This window comes from Prosopis cineraria, unplaced genomic scaffold, assembly GCF_029017545.1.
Source record: "Prosopis cineraria cultivar Desert tree isolate PC_DT_omini unplaced genomic scaffold, ASM2901754v1 PC6, whole genome shotgun sequence".
Classification (NCBI taxonomy): Eukaryota; Viridiplantae; Streptophyta; class Magnoliopsida; order Fabales; family Fabaceae; genus Prosopis; species Prosopis cineraria.
The window spans coordinates 6345315-6367637 of record NW_026555337.1 but is presented as its reverse complement, the minus strand read 5'-3'; the positions used below and the strand labels follow the sequence as shown (position 1 = coordinate 6367637).

At 34.2% G+C, this 22323-nt stretch overlaps 2 protein-coding genes across 2 annotated transcripts; both read left to right on the top strand.

Annotated features, from left to right (window-relative positions):
- Positions 1–2759: 2759 nt before the first annotated feature.
- LOC129314290 (26S proteasome non-ATPase regulatory subunit 2 homolog A) lies at positions 2760–11055 on the top strand. The gene is made up of 26 exons (XM_054957688.1): positions 2760–2871; positions 2964–3111; positions 3455–3555; positions 3687–3807; positions 3895–3954; positions 4211–4278; positions 4455–4497; positions 5012–5077; positions 5203–5241; positions 5333–5415; positions 6060–6174; positions 6392–6466; positions 6840–6998; positions 7396–7503; positions 7596–7700; positions 7780–7920; positions 8005–8109; positions 8235–8456; positions 8542–8655; positions 8733–8948; positions 9651–9710; positions 9800–9913; positions 9996–10081; positions 10227–10335; positions 10425–10603; positions 10688–11055. The coding sequence occupies exons 2-26, from the start codon at positions 3004–3006 to the stop codon at positions 10758–10760; spliced, it is 2670 nt and encodes an 889-aa protein (XP_054813663.1). The 5' UTR covers positions 2760–2871; positions 2964–3003; the 3' UTR covers positions 10761–11055.
- A 2104-nt stretch (positions 11056–13159) lies between these two features.
- Positions 13160–22031, top strand: LOC129313712 (uncharacterized). Its single transcript, XM_054957032.1, has 17 exons — positions 13160–13342; positions 13454–13543; positions 13610–13721; positions 14560–14587; positions 15005–15103; positions 15223–15292; positions 15392–15426; positions 15526–15600; positions 15702–15797; positions 19482–19545; positions 19865–19918; positions 20438–20523; positions 20613–20673; positions 20756–20820; positions 20946–21051; positions 21270–21358; positions 21485–22031. Exons 1-17 carry the CDS (start codon positions 13277–13279, stop codon positions 21645–21647), a joined length of 1359 nt encoding a protein of 452 aa, XP_054813007.1. The 5' UTR covers positions 13160–13276; the 3' UTR covers positions 21648–22031.
- The last annotated feature ends 292 nt before the right edge of the window (positions 22032–22323 follow it).

The window sequence follows — 22323 nt, the reverse complement described above, 5'->3', positions numbered from 1 at the left end:
AGTTGAACACTTAATGGGCAGGCTTCTTTAAAAATGTTGGGAATATTTTCTATTTGACGAATGAAAAGATTAATCTCCTTTCAGATCCGATTGACACCATATGAGTTTTTCACAATCGATTCTTTTTGCTTTGAATATATTATTATTTATTTTCTTGTTCTGAGCGTATAAACTTCTATTTTCAAAATGGCGGATCACTAAATTAAGACTTGCACTAGCTACAATGCATGTTAGCTTCATTAATCAAACAACAAGAGAGGGAAACGAAACCTTTTGATTGCGATAAGTTAGAAAAGTTTCATGCACGCTACATTTTTTTTATAGTGCAATATCTTCCACATAATGACTTGCTCATTTGCTCCCTTCTTATTCTTCAGGAGTATTTTTTAGGCTCATTGGGGATAAATATTGTGAGAGTCTAAATAAATTGTGAAACAACTGAATCTTATGAGAACCAAAGCTTTCCATAATAATGTGTCTAGATTTATAAAAATTTAAATTAAATTTCTCATTTGGATACACAAAAAAATATGGATCTTAAAATCAAATCTATTTTTTTATTATAGTTTTTTGTAATTTTAAATTTTCTTTACCCTTAATTATTTGAAATTACAGCCATTTCAAACTTTTTTGTTCTTTTCACATTTTTACTATTAATATTTATGCAATTATTGTATCTCTTCTCCTTTTTAACTCTCACTTCTCATTGATTAAAAAATAAATATAAATTCATCACTCTTAATTTTTTATTTTCATTTCAAATCTCAACCGATCTTTCTTTTTCATTTAAAATTTTTTAAACTATCTCAAAATTTTAAATGTGAGGTTTGAAATGAAAAATTTCAAACCCAAACCTACAAACTCAAAAACTGCCTAATGTTATTAGTGTCTTGAATGTAAATGGATCATAGCATGTTTACTTCTTTGTTCATTATCTCTCCCCAACGTGACCAACAAAGTTATGTATGATGAGCCTTCCCCATTCCATCCTCAAATCACTTCCCACCACCTTTCTTCCCTTTTCTTCTTCCTCTTCCTATTGTCCTTCTTCTCCTGTCACCTGCTCATCACCGGTACCTGCAGCAGAATCAACGCAAGCATTGGTGCTGATACTTACACTTGCAACTAGGCTCATGGAAAGAGGCAAGTTCGTTTAAAACCTTAAGTTTAAGAATAAAAGTAAAGCGAAGAAATGAGTGACACTGGGTTTACTTGAGAAATGGGACATTGTAGGGATAAGTGCCTTGATCTATGTTTCCTTTATATTCTTTCTTTTGATGATTTCAAAGAGAGTGTATATGATATGATGAGTGTGGGTTGTCAATTGTCTTATAGTTTATTTTCCTTTTGTGTGCAATAGTACACTATAATTTTGTGTTCTTGCATATGGAAACACATTAAGAATGTAGTTTAGAAAACATGACAACGTTACAAAAAAAAAAATTGTTAAGAATAAACTAGTGTATTGTCTTAAATAAAGCTAAGAGAACTTGAACTGGACTGTTAACCCCTGTGTTGCTGAACATTGTCAGTATTTACTGAAAACATAATTGAAAATATAGTCAAATCATGGTTGCGTGAAAAATACATTCAAATATCCTATTATATGTGAAAAGTCAACTATGAACTTAAAATCTTAGTTTTAAAAAAAATCCAAACAATCATTACACATGTCAAAATCAATTATAAACTCAAAACATTAGTTTTTTTTTTAAATAAATATCCAAACACTCCTATACATGCCAAAGTTAATTATAAATCCAAACTCATGATTGTCTTATAAGCTAGTTACTATTACTTATTTTTAGTGATATTTTTATAAAGTATCTAAAAATCATATAAACTATTTTATAAATCATGTTTTTGAATTTATAATCAATTTTGACATGATAAATGTGTATGAATATTTTCAAGAAAATTATGATTTTGGATTTATAATTAATTGGCATATATAACTGGTGTTTGGATACTTTTAAAAAAGCATGGTTTTAAATTCATAATTAATTTTAATATACAACATGGATTTCTGTATATATTTTTATAAAACTATAATTTTGACCTCTATAACTGATTTTTACATTTATCCACGTAGGCACTTATGCAGCCACATGACGAATACGAGCCTAGATGAATAATCTTCATTTTCTCAAAATTTCTAAAGCAAAAGCATATATAAATAATGAATAAGCAAATCCTTTTGCTTAGGAGCGCACCTGCAATCATATATGCTTGTAAGTCAATTTTGAAAAAAGAGAATCCACTCAAGACAGACACACACAATAAGTACAGCACGAGAAGTCATTAAAGCAGACTTGTCCATTTTACTCCATTTTTATTGCCATTTTGCTTTGCAGCGCAAATAATGTTGGGTCTAGAAAAGCAAGTCTAATGAGTTCAGCAACTGAAATTTCTTTTTACAGCAAAGTTTTTCAATAAGACATGACACTTGGGGGGATTTTTTTAAGAATATCCAATCATGAAGTGCTTTATTATTATTATTTTTGGGTAGAAAATGAAGTGCTTTATTGAATGCATTTAAATTTTCTCCCTTTTTTGGGCCTAAGAGGTAAAAACTTTCACCCAACGTTTTTTTTTTAATTTTTTTGGCACAAAGCCAGTCCATTGTTTTGACGAAAGTCCAACCAAGTGAAGCCCAAATTTAGATCCAACTCCACAAAGCCCAATATCTGGGCCCACGAAATTGGGTCCCGAGGCTAATTCTTGGATGATCCACAAAGGCTTTTGGGCCAAGCTAATGAAGAACATTGCATGAAATCCTAGGCAACACGAAAGCTCGCTGATACATACAATACAAAGTTGCTTGCTTGGAAGATTTTCATTTCCAGTGTTTCTCCAAGAACCTGAGCTCTGGTATTTCCTTCTCCTTGTGCTCTCTGTCCTCGAACTAGAACCTCAATTGTTCAATTGTTTTCACCGTTCAATGCTTGCTCTTCTTTTCGCAGTATTTTCCAATTAGGGTTTAAGTTTGTTGGGGAATTCGCAATGGCGCCCGATCCAAACCGTACTGCCGGCGGTGCCAGTGGGAGTGGTACCACCAAAGAAGGCAAAGATGACGTCTTGGCGAAGAAGAAGGTCGAGAACGAAGATCTGGTGAGTCAAGAGGAGAGTAGGTTGTAGTTTTCTGGGGTCTTGTCACTGATTCTGGATTCGAATTTTGTCAAGATTGAACTGAAGTACCTAACGCATAATAAAAGAAGTTTCCAAAATCTCTGTTTTCCATAACAGATTTTTACTAGCAGCTTAAATTTTGCTAGTATAGCTACTGGAAGTTTAGGTTTGACGCCTTGAATGAATACGTATTCTTTCCCAGAATAGGGGTTTGGGCTACTTCCCTTTTTGTTTTTTTTTCCTCTCCTCTTTCGATCCACCTGGCTCGTGTCAATTTTCTATTGAAAGTTGGAATGTCATAGATTTGTTTGAATTGTGCCTGCAGTCGGACGAGGATTTAGCGTTAAAGCAACAGCTGGAATTGTATGTTGAGAGGGTTCAGGATCCAGACCCCGGCTTGCAAAAGGTGGCTCTGGAGAGTATGAGGTTAGCATACATGTACTTGATCATTGAATTAAATGATACTTGGTTCATTTAAAGTAGTTGAAAGGGATGTGAGCTGTTTTGAGCAGGAATTTGTATTCTGGGTTAACATTGGATGTATACTTATGTTGCAGACAGGAAATTCGTACGTCAACAAGCTCCATGACGTCTGTTCCAAAGCCACTGAAGTTTCTGCGCCCCCATTATGGAACTCTGAAAGCATATTATGAGACTATGGCAGAATCTGATTTGAAGGTATCATATGCGTTATTTGTATTTCCGTCTTAAATAAGATTGGTATGATGATCTTATTCTTAGTCAGTTGTTCTCTACTTAATGCAGAAGTACTTGGCTGACATATTATCAGTTTTGGCATTGACAATGTCTGCTGAGGGAGAACGTGTAAGACTTTCCCTTTAAGTACTTCATATTTACGTGGCCTCTTTAACTACTATTGTTGGTTGTTTATGAAATGTTAGTGGTGCAGCAGCTTTTCCAATGTATATATCCTTGTGCCATTTGATATGCATTTCTCACGTAATCTCTAATGATGTTGGTTAACATCTCTTTTAAATCCCGTAAAGTTTTCTTTTTGATTAATGCATGACCTGTTTCTAACATTATACATTTTATTGTGTCATGTTGTATGGACTGTCAGGAAAGCCTTAAGTACAGATTGTTGGGTTCAGATGGTGACATTGGGTCATGGGGCCATGAGTATGTAAGGTGAGCATCGTGTTTTTGGTGAAGCGACTTGTTTTAAAATGATTGGGATGGATTGGTATGATGTAGCAGTATGCAATGAGGAAATTTTAGATTGGGCTTGTGACTCAACTTGACTGTCAGAGTTATGGATAGATCTTATTTTCACTAGTTTTATCTTTTATGTTTCTTTTTTTCAGGAATTTGGCAGGAGAAATTGCTCAGGAGTATGCTAAACGACAGGTTAGGCACTTGGCTAATCCAAAAGATAATCTTATGTTTGTTAAAATTGTTGCTGATGCTCCTTTAGTATTTTGTGTATTTTTGTTCCAATGAATAATTGAGCACACTAGCATTACCTGAAGTGTAATTATAGTTTAAACTATAAACTATTTTGTGTTTTCAAAAGTTGGAACTTAAAGCCACTAGAAGTTGTTTATTTTTAAGGCATTTTGGTAATATACACCAAAATGAAATGGATTGAAGATACATTAGCATTATTCTACATGATATTATGTGGTAACTAGAATCAAGTTGCAATGGTGCCCTTACGTTAAATGTCAACAGTTGTCAAAGAAGATTACTTTGTTCGGAAAGAGTGTTCATTATACATTTAGAATGGCAACCTGGACCTGTATCCACTAGTTTTACCTGTGTATCCACTTTAGCTGAGGGGTTATTTGGCTCTCACTTCTCAGTTTTTCCCCAATTAGAAAGTTTCTTCTCAATCTAAATTTTCTATGATTCTCTTTTGCAGAGCGAAGAGGCTCCTATTGATGATCTTATGGAGCTGGTGCAACAAATAGTTGCTTTCCACATGAAGGTATGGTATATCTCAATCTTTATGTCGTGAAGTATGGAAATCTAGGCCTTTAAGATTGATGAACTATGGAATAAATGCGTTGGACAAAGATATGTTTGTTTTGACAAATTTGAATCCTATTACAGCACAATGCAGAACCGGAAGCCGTTGATCTCTTGATGGAGGTAACCTGTTAAATCCCTTTTCAAGCTCCATACTAACTGCTTAAGATGGTAAGCTGAAGTTGATTTTATGTAATCAAATGTTCAATTATAGGTTGAAGACCTTGATATGTTGGTTGAACATGTTGACAAGACAAATTTTAAGCGGACTTGCTTGTATCTGACCAGTTCAGCACGGTAAGTGCATTAAGGTCCATATCTCATGCTGTTTTTTGGGCTTGGCATTTGATGCTTCATTCAAATCACTTGAATTTAGAACTTTTATGAAGGAAGGGGAACATTTGTATCACATTACTCATGAACTTGTCATGTCATTCTACGCTCTTGTAGATGTTTTTTATTATTATTTTCCTTCTCATAGGCAGATGAATTAAGTTATAATTTGATACTTAAGTGATGTCCTGGGTTGGTTTTGAAGTGACTACTGCTTTGAGATTCAGAAATTTCTCTTGACATTATCACCTACATTTGGACCTTGTGCCACAATTGTGGTCAATGGCATTCTGGATCAGGAGTCATCTGTACAAGTGGCATAATATAGTGAATCACAATGTGTTTATGCAGTTATAATTTCTGAGATTCCATCCTCAGTATGAGCTTTACTGCTGGAGTTACATGTTTGGTATTTTAGGGAGGATAAGTTTACTAGGTAGAGTTTGATGCGTAGCCTGGTCAAATGGGAGGGGGAAATTGCAGTGTTTCATGTGGGGAAGCTGTCTTGTGGCCATAGTTATTGTTTAGGATTGAGGTTAATAAATTGACCTCTTGTTCCTCTTCTCTCATACACTCAAGTAAAAAATTTATAATTTTTGTATTTTCAGATATCTTCCTGGGCCAGATGATATGTTAGTGTCGGACATTGCCTATATGATCTATCTAAAATTTGAAGAATATCCAAATGCACTTCAGATTGCACTGTATCTGGATAACCTGCAGGTGTGACTCTGTTGTTAATTGATTTATTTTTCCTCCTTTTGAAGTCTTCTGACTCTGACATTAGTGATTATACTTTTTTTTATTGCAAATTATTCATCTGTGAAACACTAGTTCAAATGAATTAAATCTTACAGTGTAGGACAAATATTTTTTATCCCTTTATTTTTAGATTTTTTTTTTGTAGTTCAAAACTAACAATTTGCTGTATCATTGACAGTATGTGAGGCAAGTTTTTACTTCTTGTGATGATCTTCTGCGAAAGAAGCAGTTCTGTTACATACTTGCTCGGCATGTAAGTCTTGAATTATCTGTCAGTGCTTGATGACCATCTTTGCATGTTTCATGTGGACTTCCTCTTTGAACCTGTTCTGTTTTCTTGATGATATTTACATCATGCATTGATTGTACTAAGTTAATAACTCATGGTAGTTAAAACCTAAAGATAACCGGGACTTATTCCGTGCCATGACTAGTATGTGTTGGAGGTTACTGTTGCGTTTATATCTATATGATTGGCCCCTCATTTCTTAAAAAAAGTTGGAAATTCATTTACTACAGTGTATAATTTTTTCATACAAATAGAGGGCATTGGAAATATGTTCTTGCCTTATTTAAGATTGTTTTTGTATCAGATATTTGATTTGTTGATTACTATTTCCATGCAGGGAATTACTTTTGAGCTAGATGAGGAGATGGTTGCCGATGATGATGACAGAGAGGTGCTGCAGGATATCATAAACAACTCCAAGTTAAGTGAAGGATATCTGTCCCTTGCTCGTGATATTGAAGTAATGGAGCCTAAATCCCCTGAAGATATATACAAGGTGTGAATTGTGATGATATTTCCCTTTTTCTTGAACAAGACTGGACTTGATATGACTCTTTGTGCTGGCTAGGTTTCTTTAAAATTTTATTTCTTTTAAGAAGTTCTCCTTCCAGAGATAGAGATAATTACCTTCAATTTTAATAGTTGATAATAATGTTTATTTTTGTAAGTTTTTTTTTTGGGTAATGTACTACTCTATACTGATAGCTGCAATAGTTAATAAAACTCTTTGCAATTGGCTTGGAATCTTTGTTGGATGGTATTTCAATTAGTGATTGTGCTCAAGGTTCAAATGTATAAGGAAGAGTGGTTTTTGCTATGCTATTTGTTGTCTTGAGTATTTCATTTTCTTGGATTGTTTTCAGCCCCATAATTTACTGTTTTTTCTCCCATAGGCACACTTGCTTGATGGTCGGGCTAGTACTAGTGCTAGTGTTGATTCAGCTAGACAGAACCTGGCTGCTACTTTTGTGAATGCATTGGTAAATGCTGGCTTTGGTCAGGTATGTGTTCATAGTTGGTAGGGTTGCGTTTTTTTTTTGGGGGGGGGGCTTTGATTTGTTCTGATGCCTTTTGTCTTTTTCTTTCTGTGCAGGACAAGTTAATGACTGTTGCATCAGACTCCTCAAGTGGTGGCTCTTCTGGAAATTGGCTTTTCAAAAATAAGGAACATGGGAAGACTAGTGCTGCAGCAAGTCTGGTATGCATTCTATTACTGCATTGTCCTTTTGCCTTATGGACTGTAAAACCTTTATTTACAAATCTGTGCATTATTACAGGGTATGATTTTACTCTGGGATGTTGACTCTGGACTTGCTCAAATTGACAAGTACTTCCATAGTAATGATACACATGTGATTGCTGGTGCTTTATTGGGAGTGGGGATTGTCAATTGTAGCATCAAGAATGATTGTGATCCTGTGCGTGCCTTTATTTATTACTTTGCTCAGACTGTTGTATATCATTTCGATTTCTATGTTGTATCTTATTCGATTCTTTTTCAGGCGATGGCACTTTTAGGTGATTATACTGACAAAGAAGATTCATCAATTAGGATTGGTGCTATTATGGGGCTGGGAATTGCCTATGCAGGCTCTCAGAATGAGCAGGTGAACTGTTCCTCTTCATTTTTGTCTGCTGAATGCTGATTTTATATTTGGGATTCTGTTTGTATCCAAGCGGCCTTGTTTGTTCTTTTGGGGAAAAAATCTTACCTTGTCCATGGTTTTGTCAGTTACGCTACAAATTGACACCTATACTAAATGATGCAAAAGCTTCACTTGATGTGGTGGCTTTTACTGCAATTTCATTGGGCTTGATCTATGTGGGTTCTTGCAATGAAGAAGTTGCGCAAGCAATTATATTTGCATTAATGGACCGCAGTGAGGCAGAACTGGGAGAGCCCCTCACACGGCTTTTACCTCTTGGCCTTGGCCTTCTTTACCTTGGGAAGCAGGTACAAAGATGTTTGGCAGCATCATAGAGATTTTTCCAGTAGCACCATTTCTATTTTCTCAAAAAACCTTATTTGGTGATACCAGGAAAATGTGGAGGCAACAGCAGAAGTTTCAAAGACCTTTCATGAAAAAATCAGAAAATATTGTGACATGACACTATTATCATGTGCCTATGCTGGAACTGGGAATGTTCTCAAGGTGCATTTTATGGCAGTTTAATTGCAATTCCCCCTTCCCTGTTGCAAACATTTATAATTGTTTATGCTTCCAATCAGGTGCAAAATCTTTTAGGTCATTGTTCGCAACATCTCGATAAAGGTGAAATGCACCAAGGTCCTGCTGTTATTGGAATTGCTATGGTTGCAATGGCTGAAGAACTGGGTCTTGAGATGGCAATTCGATCATTAGAACATCTTCTACAATATGGAGAGCAGAATATCCGCCGAGCAGTACCGTTGGCACTTGGTCTACTATGCATATCAAACCCAAAGGCAAGTACAAGCTTGCTTTCCTGTGGTTTTTCATTCTGGGAACAATGATTGTGTAAAATGCGCTCTTGATTCCACTGGGATAATGGCCTAGTTAATCACCTGATGAAATGTTGGGCTTGTTTGAAACTGTTTTTATTTTATTGGTTTGAGAACTAATGTTTTGTAAAATATGTTCTGAGAACCAAAAAAAAATGTAGGTGTTTTTTGCATTTTCTCTTGTTCTTCAGAATACTAATCCTAGAACACCTTAAAGATATTTTTGTTTTTCTTCTTTAGAACAATATTGGGGTTTTTTTTCTTGGTTCTCCAAAATATTTTCTGAAAACACGTTTCCACTCAAATTTTTTTTGTTTTTGTTTTGGAAAATAGAAAATTGTACCTAGAATAGATTGCCAAACAAGCCCGTTATTTTGCTTACAAGAGCTGTATGATTGAGTTTATTTTCTCTTGAAACCAATGACTTGCCTAATGATGTAACTGTAACTACTTCCTTGTTTATTTGTATACTTAACAAGGGTAGATACTGTAAACTATAGTTGTGAACAGTTTTGTGATGTTTGACCTAAGATTGAGTTGTAAGTACTTGGTGGTTTCTAACACAATTAGCCTATAATTCTTGTCATCTTAGGTAGATTGTTCGAAATAAATATTTTAGTCATCCTGAGAGTTGTTCTAATGCTGTCGATCGGATGTTCATGACAGGTCAATGTGATGGATACCTTAAGCAGGTTGAGCCATGACACTGATTCAGAAGTAGCAATGGTAAGATATTGGAGCCAGCTTTGTTTCGATGTTTCTGGTCTGTTTTCTGCTTACTGGTTGTGGCTGAGATAACAATTTTCATACTACAGGCCGCAGTTATCTCCCTGGGTCTAATAGGTGCAGGGACCAACAATGCACGAATTGCTGGCATGCTTCGCAATCTTTCAAGCTATTACTACAAGGACACCAGCCTTCTATTTTGTGTATGCTTCATCCAAGTTGCTTAAGAATTTCCTGACTTGTGGTTTTTGTATGGACACTAAATTGCTGTTGCCCCTTCTACAGGTGCGAATTGCCCAAGGTCTTGTACATTTGGGGAAGGGCTTGTTAACACTTAATCCATATCATTCTGATCGGTTCTTGCTATCACCGTATGTGGTTCCTCACTCACCCAGGCTGCTATTTTCTACCTTCCAAGTTTTCTTTCATCTATCATGTGAAAGAAAACCAAAAGTGACACGCATTGCTTTGTTGTAATTGTTTCTGAATGAAATTATTCTACTTCTCTCCTCACAGGACTGCCCTTGCTGGATTAGTTACCATGTTGCACACATGCCTTGACATGAAAGCCATTGTGTTGGGAAAATATCACTATGTTCTTTACTTCCTCGTTTTGGCAATGCAGGTTTGTTTTCATGTTGAGTCACATGTCCTGTCTAGTCACATGCTGAGACTCAGGTCTAAAGAATTTTTTTTTTTTAAACGTTGCAACAGCCGAGGATGTTGTTGACTGTGGATGAAAACTTGAAACCTCTGTCTGTACCTGTTCGCGTGGGTCAAGCTGTAGATGTTGTTGGGCAAGCAGGTCGTCCTAAGACAATCACAGGTTTTCAGACTCACTCCACGCCTGTCCTCCTTGCTGCTGGCGATAGGGCAGAGTTGGCCACGGAAAAGTGAATACACAACTATCTCAAACTTTTAGGTTACCATATTTTCAGTCTGATTATTACCAAATGCTGTTGTCCTTTTTGCTGCAGATATATCCCGCTTTCGCCCATTCTTGAAGGTTTTGTTATTTTGAAGGAGAATCCAGAGTACAGGGAAGACTAGAGAACCAGAAATGCGGCCTCTTCTTATTTTTCTACCCTTCCCCTCTCAATTTTAAGCATCTGATTAGTATGCTTTTAGAAAAACTGGCTGAAATACGTTGCAAAAAAAAAAGTGTATTTAAATTAAAGTATTTTTCCCCTTTTGGAATGAAGAAATTTAGTTTGCTTTTTGGAGGGGTCCATAATGTCCTGTGACTATTGAATTCCTAAGAATTCAAGAGCAGCGTTGGTTGTTTGACCTTGCATGCCCGATAATTACAAGTGAGAGACCAAGGAAAGCCAACTTCAGCAGGTTACTGTAATTGTTATAGTATTTGTCGTTTATATCTGTTTATTCTAGTTTGAAATTTAGTCATCCCCGCTTGTTAGTTGTGATTGTGACTTCGAAATCGGACATGGGATTATTCGGTGGCGTTCTGGAAAGTCAATGCCTGTGGATTAAAGGTGTTTTGAGAGAATAAATACTATTCAATGAGATATAAATTTATAACACGTAGGGAGAATTACATTTGAATCCCACACAAGAAATTAATTTTATAAGAGTCATTGATAATTGAATTAAGACTAATGATGATGAATTTTGTAATTATTAATTTGTGTGTGTGGGATTTTATGTAATTTTCTCTAATGCCTATATAAGTCATAATAGGTTCGCTTGAACTGGTTAACTCATGATTCTGATTAGTTTTACTTAAAATATCGAAAGTATGGCATATCATTTCAACATTCCCGTTTACAATTTTTTCCCTTCCAGAATTCTGCAGATTTGCAAGACTTGTACTTGGACCGATGCTTCTCCTCTGTTTCACATAATTGTTTTTATAAGAATAAATTGAAGGAAAAAAATAGGATAAATTAGCCAATCGAACAAAAAAAATTTTATACCCAGGAAATATTAATAAAAAATTTGGTAATGTGATGTGGTTGGTTTACATTGATATACAATGTGGCAAATATAATAAGCTGGTGATAATATAAAATATAATAAATGTTTAATTATTTATTTGGTTTAATTTTATAATATAGGTTATATTTGTAGGAGTCTCAAAAATTATATTAAAATTAACTTTATCAAAATAATTTAAAATTAATGTATTTATTAAAATTTTTTTTCATGTTATTATATTTTAAAACCAAAGAATTTAGTGAAAGTATATTATTTTTGTATTTAAAGTATTAAAAGGGGATAATCAATGACAATTAATTGTAATCCATATATACAATAAGACATAGCTTTGGTGAGATCACTACAAAGTGTCAAAAAAGAAAAGGAAAGTCATGAGGGTAGAGGCGCAGGGATGGTTCAGATGCTGAAGAAAATGCGGGAGAGGGAAGGGCATTAGAACAACAAATTTCCTCTAAAAATCTCTTCATATGTGGAGAAAAAAAATTGAAAAGAAAACATGACACACTCTTTATTTTCTCATCTATTTTTCTTCCCCATTTGAGCAGCAGAAAAATCATTTTTTTCTCTCTGTTTTCCTTTATATTTTCTCTCCATCCAAGCCAAGCATTATACAAATACTCTCTCCTGTCTATGTTATAAGATTGTCAAGGCTTCTTCGTACAGGAAATTTGTTACATAATTTGTTTAAAAATATCCAAGATCAATGATACTTGTCAAAGACATCATAAAGCGCTAGCTCAAGTTATGAGATTGTTATTAAAACTTCGAGTAAAAATAAAGAAAATCATTTAATATTTTAACACAATATAATCTGCTTCATAGATATGTTTTTTTCAACGTGGACAAACATTCTTGTTAATTCTATTCAAAATACGGTTAAGTACTAGTTGTAAGTAATTTTTTTCATTGAGAATTTAAAATATAGTTTACTAATTACGAGATACTAACTACTTTCATTGGGCCAGTCATATTGATACTTTATAGATAAGTTTTAATGGATGTTCTTAAAAATATAGTAAATAATAAATTACATTTCGGGAGAGACAGCATGCCAAAATCGGTGATAATTGCAACAAAATCTTCCAGAACCCACATCCGTGCAATCCCAGAATTCTATTGTTTCCCCAGAGACAAAAAAAAAAAAAAAGACAATTGCATTTCATGTCATGAACACTTTTGATTAATCACATTTTTCATTGGCTTTGTTTCCCGTTTACTCTGAAATTTATTTATTTTTAATGGCTCACATCTTTTCTTATTGAAAGTAATTCTTTTTTTATTCCACCAGTGATAACTATACATAAACTGTTATATTTATCATGTAATAGATTATTTTGTTACTGTCATGATTTTTTTATTCTTTTTAGTTTAATCTAAAAATAATGTATAACTGTTTTGCATGTATAATTTTTAGATTAGTTTTATAATTATTTTTATTTTTTGATATTTTAGGGTTGTAATTTACTGTTTGCCCTCGTTCCGTTACACGCACCGTTCAAGCCAGCTGCTTAACAAGGGAGTCCAGAGGCTACTTGGCCCCTGCAACGGGCGATGTACTAAAGTCAGGTCTTTTGGGTAGCCGTCGTGAATATTTTTGTTCCTTGGATACAATGAAGGTTAAGGTTATATCACGCTCTGCTGATGAGTTCACTCGAGAACGAAGTAATGATCTTCAGGTAATGCATGCTCTGCTTCTGTTGTTTTTTTTTGGTTTCTTCTGAATAGCGAAGTTACTTTTTTCTTTCCTCTATCTGAATTTGTGTTTTTGTTTATTGGAACTGGAAAAGAGGGTATTCCACAATTATGACCCGAGCATTCGTAGTCAAGAGAAGGCAGTGGAGTATGTGCGCGCCCTTAATGCGGCTAAGTTGGAGAAGGTAAAATTGTTTTGTTTAGCTTCAGAATTTTTTTTTGGTGTGAAGTTTCTAATTTGGAAAATTCAGATTTTTGCAAGACCTTTTATGGGTGCAATGGATGGGCATATAGACGCTATTTCGTGTATGGCGAAGAACCCTAATCATTTGAAAGGGATTTTCTCAGGTTCAATGGATGGAGGTACTTTTCTCTTGTTTTGATCCTATTTTTTTTATTTAGTTATATTCGCTTGAATTAATAGATTTGCCCTTATACTTTAGGAATATTTCATGCGGCATAATTCTGCATGGTTCAGGCTGATAGTTAGCTTCAGGATAGATAAATTGTGTACATAACGAATCAAAGAATACTGTTTAGCTCCTGTTTGAGGAATGAGATACGTAGTGAGAGAACAGGACGTTGTTTTTCCAAACTGACTAATATCTATCTAATTTACTGAACGTGGAGATGTCCACAATGTAGACATTAAAATAATTGGGATTTGGAACTTGAATTTGTTGTTTGAAACTTGAATGTCTTCAAGGCTTCAAGCTTGATAAAATTATTAACTTTTGAGCCTCCTTAAAGCAAATACAACCTTGCTTGTTTAATGTTAAGTACTAAAGTTTAGAGAAGCCAATTTCAGTTACAGAATCTTTCGTTGTGTACCATTTTTTGGGGTACAATCTACTGTCTTTTTCATATAGTAATAATTATGAAATATATCCAATTAAAACTTAGTCATACCTTGCGTAATTGACTCCCTAACTTTGAGCAAGTTGATTTTTTTTTTTAATTTATAGCAATTATTTCTGTAGTAAATGCCTCCTATATCAATTTACTAGTACTGTTCTTATTGTCATTGAGTCATGAATTGTAACTTTACACTTCAGTCATTTTCATGGTATTTTAAATTGTATTCATTATCAGCCTATCTCCTATTTTGTGACTCTGGTTTTACTGCTTTATCAATTTAGGCTGAGTATGTTGGATTGCCTAAGTGCAAGTAAACTTGTAACACTGATCATTGTGTTTGCAGATATTCGGCTCTGGGATATGTCTTCAAGGTAAAAAATTTGCTTAGTTTGATTTAAAAATGTTGCTTATCCATGATTCTAATGCAGTCAAATACTATATAATATTCTTTTTGCAATGTGGAACATGTTTGTGTGATTTACATGGGAACTCTTAATGATCAGAAAAAAGCCTAATGGGCATCAAAATCTATGTGTGGAATTTTTTCTACATGCATATGTTCATACTTTCAACAAAAATTGAAGTGTTGGCCTATGAATTAAACTTTTTTTGTGTTGTCGTGCCGAGTATGAATTTTTGACATGTGTTGAATCACAGACATTTTGCACCCATGATGCGAGATATTTTCTCTTGGAGAGTTTAAACACAAGATCCATACTTTTTATCCTGCAACTTTTTTGGTGTTCCTGTGTAAGTAGCATTCATTGCTTGTTTTTGGAAATAAAAAGGCGTACAGTTTGTCAATTTCCTGGCCATCAAGGTGCTGTACGAGGCCTGACAGTATCTACAGATGGACGAATTCTTGTATCATGTGGAACTGATTGCTCGTAAGGATCATTTTTCCCCCATTCAGTAATCTCTTTCCATGTTACCAAGCTTTCTTATCTTTTGGTTTTGGGCTTTAGTAGCTAATTTATATGATCAAAACTGGACATTCTTGCTTCAGTGTCAGACTTTGGAATATTCCTATTGCTGCACCTATTGAGTTAGGTGGCTCAACTGAGAATTCTGCTAAGGTGGTGCATTCTCATGTGTTTTATTGATCATTAGTTTTGTGCTAGATATGATTTTTTAAAGCATATTCTTGCTGACAATTTTGTAAACCACTATTGCAGCCCATTAGTGTTTATCTTTGGAAGAATGCATTTTGGTAAGTATTGGAGTGAATTTTAATGTATATCATATAGATATTAGAACCCCTGCTTCTTCTAAGGCTTTTATTTTTTTAATTTTCATTTTTAAATTTTAGGGGTGTTGATCACCAGTGGGATGGTGAGCTGTTTGCTACTGTTGGTGCTCAAGTAGATATATGGAACCACAACAGGTTTTGATTTCAGTTTCTGATCAGTGTACTTTCTTTAAGCTGTGTCTGAATTATTAATTCATTAATTATTTATTTCCTGATGATATTCTTCCCTTGTACAGGTCTCAGCCAGTTAACAGTTTTGAATGGGGATCAGATTCAGTAATATCTGTCCGGTTCAATCCTGGAGAACCAAATCTATTGGCAACGTCAGCTAGGTATGCTGGGATATATATGGACTCGTCCATTTGCAAAAGAGTGAAAGGACTATGAAGTACTGGTACTTTATGTTATATTGCCTAGTTAACTCCAACAACTTAACCATAACACCAAATATTACCATGGTAATTAGGGATTTACTATTCTAGTTACCTTAGCATGGTAAAAAAGAAATAACTGTAGTTAAAAAGAGCTAACCATAATAGAAAAGGAAAAGACTAAGGTTAAAGGTCTATTATGGTTAATAGAATTGAACTTATAATATGTAATTTAAAATATGCAATAAATGAATAGACCTTACCATGGTAGAAAGAATTAAAACCTAGATATTAGATACTAGTATACTAGAAAAGATTTAAGCCCATCAATAAACAAGTAAAGTTTAGCAAATCATTGGGATCCCAAGTTAAATAAATATTTCAAATCATTTCAAGGCCCAAACACGCATAAATCAGAGTTCAAAAGTATGTGGAAGCATGGGATACCCTTCAAGTTGGAAACAATAAAGACAAAGGAGTAAAAAATATCAATTTATTAAAATTCCAGAGCATCTACTGCAGCTAAGCTTCACTGCACCATGACTAACCTGTTTTGTACCATGCATTGCGGTGCACTACACAGAGTATGAACATATTTGCTATCAAAACACAGCTTTGAGGGCAAACTTTTGACGTGCCTCGAGCCCCCGTCCAATCTTCAATTGAGATGATCTAGTTGTCCTTATAAGGCTTATTTAGTGAACTAGTTGATGACATTGGTTTTATTTTCAAATTACATCATATCAAAAAGTTGGTCCTTTTTCACACTTTTAAACCTCCAAGGTGTCCAAATTGAAATTTAAGTGCCAAAAGCTCGCACAACTACTTAAACCAAGCTCAAGGGACTTAGGATAACCCATACAATGCACCTTAACACATATATATGACTCAAATCACATTTTTACTTTTCAATCCTAATTTCATCAAAAAGCATAGGGGAGGTAAATAGCATAAACTCACTAAATATCTATTTACATCCATCAAAATAATCATCAACCTACTCATACTAGTAGTTAGACCTTGATTAGACAGTAAAGGTCATATACAACAACACTTATGGGATTAAATACAACCAATCAATATAAATAATATGCAATGGTGTAAGTAAATAAAATAATTGTCCTAGTTAGCAATATCACTATTAAATTACATATATATGAAAATTAAAATCGGAGGCCTATAGTAGGAATGAGGATTCCTTAGCCTTCATGTATATGACTCAAATCACATTTTTACTCCTCAATCCTAATTTCATCAAAAAGCACAGGGGAGGTAAATAGCATAAACTCACTAAATATCCATTTACATCTATCAAACTAATCATCAACCTACTTATACTAGTATTTGGGCCTTGATTAGACATTAACGGATCATACAACAACACTTATGGTATTAAATACAACCAATCAACATAAATGATATGCAATGGTGTAAGTAAACAAAATAATTGTCCTAGTTAGCAATATCACTATCAAATTACATATATATGAAAATTAAAATCAGAGGCCTATAGTAGGAATGAGGATTCCTTATCCTTAAGAGCTTTTCCCTTGTCCTTTCAAGGAGCTAGTGCTTGTAAAATGTTAAATAAGGGTAAGTAGAACTGCTCAATAATCAAGGAAACCCTAAATCATGTACATGCAAGTCAAATCAATTAAGGCATGCAAATTGAGCATTTAAAAGCATTCAAGTGTACAACACAACATCAAATCTCACGATATCATGGATGCATGATCAAATTATTCTTTATTTCCTCCATATATTGCTGATTGAATATTTGAGCTGATAATTTAATAGGGCTAATTCTGTGTGAATGGACTAGCCTAAGTCCATCAATCGTGAGGAGTTATTTGGCCAAAAGTGCTATGCTCACTTTCAACCATGAAGTTCCCAATTCTTGAATTCATTAGGGTGTTGAAGGCCTTGACCTTTACCCAATTTAGGATGATGTTAAGGGCTAGGGGTTTGGACAACCTATGCTTACACCTATTTTTAGGTGAGATTTAGGAAGGCCCGACCCTAAACCAATTATCAAGGTCACCCATGATGTTTGTAATATCCACGTGGAAACAATATTACTAACTCCTCCTAAGGTAATCTCCTGTTCAATTTATGTTCATGCCAACATAATCAATGTCACAATCATACATACCCAACATGTCAATAATTCACATGCTAGAGTTTAGTTCACAATTTAAATATTCAAAATGGCATATTCAGTTTAACATTAATTCATTGCTCTGGCTTCAAATTTGCTGCACTTGCACATTTTCCAAAATGATAAAAATATCAAATTAAACCTTAAGAGACATGATTTCAAGTTTATTTAGTTATGAAAAACATTCATCGAGTTCATAAACAATCATAATTAATCTAACAAAAAATTAACATAAGATAGAATCTTATGGTTACTTCAAACCTTTAAGAACTCAAAGGTTGCCCCTTATATCACTTGCTTCCCAAGCTAGAGTTGAGCTCAAACACTTTGTCACAAGATTAATTTACAATTAACAACACCCATCATCACTAATCAACCACATAAACACCACTTCTAACTCCTAAACTCACACTTTGTCAGCTAAATTTCCCAACTGTAAGTTGAATCTCACAACCTGAGTTTATTAACTTCCCCTAACCCAATTTGGGCCTAGGTGGCCCAAAACACTTTTGAATTTGATCCAGAAGCTATACCCAAAACCAAAAGGTCCGTTAATCAATACTAACCATCCTTAAACCAGTTAATGCTCAATTTTACCTTGTTATCCTTGATTAATTAATTAATTTCGGTAGGTAAAATCCAGTATGTTATGCTTGAAATTGCCTTATGTATTTGTATTGGATACAATATTGATTTGTCAATACTTCTTTGATATGTATTCGTAAAGCATCAGAATGTTATTTTTTAATTTTCGATGTGTATCCAATGCTTCTAGATTGCGAGTTGACACTTCAAAGCCAATACATTAAAGATTGTGATATTAAACTTTTTATTACTAATATCTTTTTTTATTTTCTTTTAAAGTGAAAGATTAGATTTTTCTTAAAAAAAAAATAAGTTTTAGATGTATTAAAAGAATAAAGATTGCATTTTTCTTAATTATAAAAACGTGGGAATGCAATTTTATGATGGTTGAGGAGGAGGAGATATTGATACTATATGTAGTAGTAAGGACTAGGTGGTAGGCAATTAGATATAGAGAAAATAAAAATATAATTAATGGCAAAGTTTTCCTTGGTATTACTATAAAGGACTATGTATGTATGCTAGTTTGGATATTTTCTGAGTTGAAATTATATTTTTGATTTATAATTTTTTATGAATATATATGCATGTATTGGAAATCTATCGTATCCTATATTTTTAAAAATATAAATATCCATGTGATACATGTATTAGTATTTGTGCATCATAGAAGGACTATATTGACCAAAAATTAAGGAGGAAACTATGCTAAGCATCTCATTTCACAAATGGAATATGATCAAGGATTTGGTTTCCTTTATATAGCATCTAACTAATCTTCATTCAAATTTCAAGTCATGTTTGCTTTAAACTCCTTATTGAATGCAATTAGAAAAATGATGATCAGGTTATTTTACTTGTGTTCCTGGGTTAAGTTTTTTTAATCTACTTTCTTTTTGCAGTGACCGGAGCATAACATTATATGATTTGCGTATGGCTTCCCCTGTCAGGAAAATCATAATGATGGTAATGATCACAAATTTTTACCTTGCTTTGGAACACTAGTGGCTGGCCCTTGATATTCATGTTTCTGGCAATTAACTACATGAGTCAAATTATACTTGTGTTAATGCGTTCCAATTTCTATGTGGCAAGAGTTTTTGTATAGTTAAGTTCTTTTTAGTAAAGCATGTATTTCACATTTATTTCATTATGGATTATGGATTTGATTCTTAGCTAGTTGATACCTTTCAATCTTTTATAACTGGTGCCTTTTTTTGCTTTTTGAATATATATATATATATATATATCCATGGCAGCACTGACTTTTACTTCATTGTTACAGACCAAAACCAATTCTTTATCTTGGAATCCAAGGGAGCCATTAAACTTCACTGCTGTAAGTTCATCAGCTATCTAGCGAGTGTTTCTGAAGTTAAATTGCTTAGACATTGCTTAGACATTCTCATATTTGATATGCATCTGATACGACACATATACTATACTTTACAATGCATGTAATAGATTTTAAATTTTTATTATTATTTTTTCTTTGAAATATTCCAAAACAACTTAAAACTTACCCGAAAGTCAATATTTTGTTATTAATATTTTCAGATCACTTGTAAAATATTTGTTAGAAGCTCAAATTTTTTTATGTTAATTTTTTGTGTTAACTGCTTGAAGATATACATAATTTTTGTGTTGATTAATCTATTCTTTTTAACTCCTTATGGAATGCAATTACAAATCTTAATACTTTAAAATTTGTTGTATGAGAGGTATTGTATCGCACTCAACACATGTGCTTGTATTTGTGCATCTTTAGTTGTTGGGACATGTGTGCATAAGTTCATCTTTTTAGTTTGGAAATGTAGTGAATTGTGTTTCCTGATCTACAAATTCCTTTGATATCCAGGCAAATGAAGATGGTAATTGCTATAGCTATGATGCTAGGAAACTTGATGAAGCCAAATGTGTTCACAAAGATCATGTTTCTGCTGTGTGAGATTAATGGTCTTCAAATATTTTTCTCATTTTCTTTGGAGCAGTTGCATTTAATTCTGACATTAAGTTTTTTGCCCATCTTCCAGCATGGATATTGACTACTCACCAACTGGCCGGGAATTTGTCACTGGATCATATGATAGAACAGTTACTCCTTTGAATCTGCTTTAACCTATTAATCTATTCTTTTCAGATTTCCCTTTTGCTTATTGGCATTTTCTTGTTATAGGTAAGAATTTTCCAGTATAATGGTGGCCACAGCAGGGAGATCTATCATACTAAGAGAATGCAAAGGTTCAGTTGGTTTTTACACCTTGCACGAAGGGTTCCCCCCCCCCTTTTTTTTTGCTTACATGACAGTTAAACACTTGAAGTTAAAGAATTCTTGAGATGATTTGATCTATTTCTTTGTCGTGCAGGGTATTCTGTGTTAAATTCAGCTGTGATGCGAGTTATGTGATTTCAGGAAGTGACGACACTAATCTCAGGCTTTGGAAGGCCAGAGCATCAGAACAACTTGGAGTTGTAAGTTGTCATCCTCACCCTCTAATCTTTTCATTACTTATTTTTGGTCAAATTTATGAATGCATTTTGTCCTTCATTAAGTATAGAGGCATTTTCTTGGAGCTAATGTACTGGACTATTATGCTCATTTATAATATTTATTTGATGATTAGTTGATAAACTGATTTCTATATTTGATATCTTTCGTGCCTTGATCATTTATTGTGATTGTGCTGCAGGTTCTCCCTAGGGAAAGGAAGAAGCATGATTATAATGAAGCCCTAAAGAACCGCTACAAGCACCTCCCTGAAGTGAAACGTATTGTGAGGTAAGATATGACCATTCTTGTGAACTGTTATTGAGTAACAAAATTTGTCATACATTATATTTTTTTTTAGGGCGATGAAACCTTGCGACATGCTTGACACTTATTTCTTTTGGTTTTGCTCAACAGGCACAGACACTTGCCAAAACCAATATTCAAAGCCACTAGTCTCATGCGCGTCATGGCCGATGCTAGGAAAAGAAAGGATGAAAGAAGGAAAGCTCACAGTGCCCCAGGTAGCATCAAAACAGCGCCATTGCGGAAAAGGAGAATCATCAAAGAAGTTGAGTAAGATATATGAGCTTGCGTCTTCCTGGAAACAGACCTAAGATATATGAACTCTCAAGAATTGGAGATAGTATTCAATTAGCATGCCATTGGTGGGGCACCCTAGGATGGTATACATTTCATGCTCAGCTGATATCTGGGGTAAATGGAATGATGGCTACAGTTTGATACTTCCTGATTTCCGAGTGACTCCTGAGCTCCATGCATGGAAAAACAGATTAGTGAAACTACTAGTGATATTGTTGTAACGTTACTTGATTGAGCCTGCAACAAAATTTTGCTCTATTCTTTGTCCGTGAAATCTGATGATTTGCCGAGTTTGAACTCTAAAATTACTTGAGTATGTAACGAGGGGTCACGAGAAAATAATCATCTATATTCCCAGTCATGATGGACAACTCTTTGGTTTCGGAGATTTTACCGTTGCATGTTCCTATGGAACCAGAAGCACATCTTTTGTATCTCTCTCCTAACAAATTAATTAAGCTCGAGGAAGAATTAATCGTCGACAAGCCGCTTTCACTTATTGTCCTGGTGTTGCTGAACCTGCAACATTTAGCTTTGGTCATTCCTCACTATCTCAACAAGTGAACTGTACTATATCACGTGGTGAATAGGTTGAATCTGCCCAAGCAAACAATTAGAAACATGAGGAATATGATGGGACAGCATCAAAACAA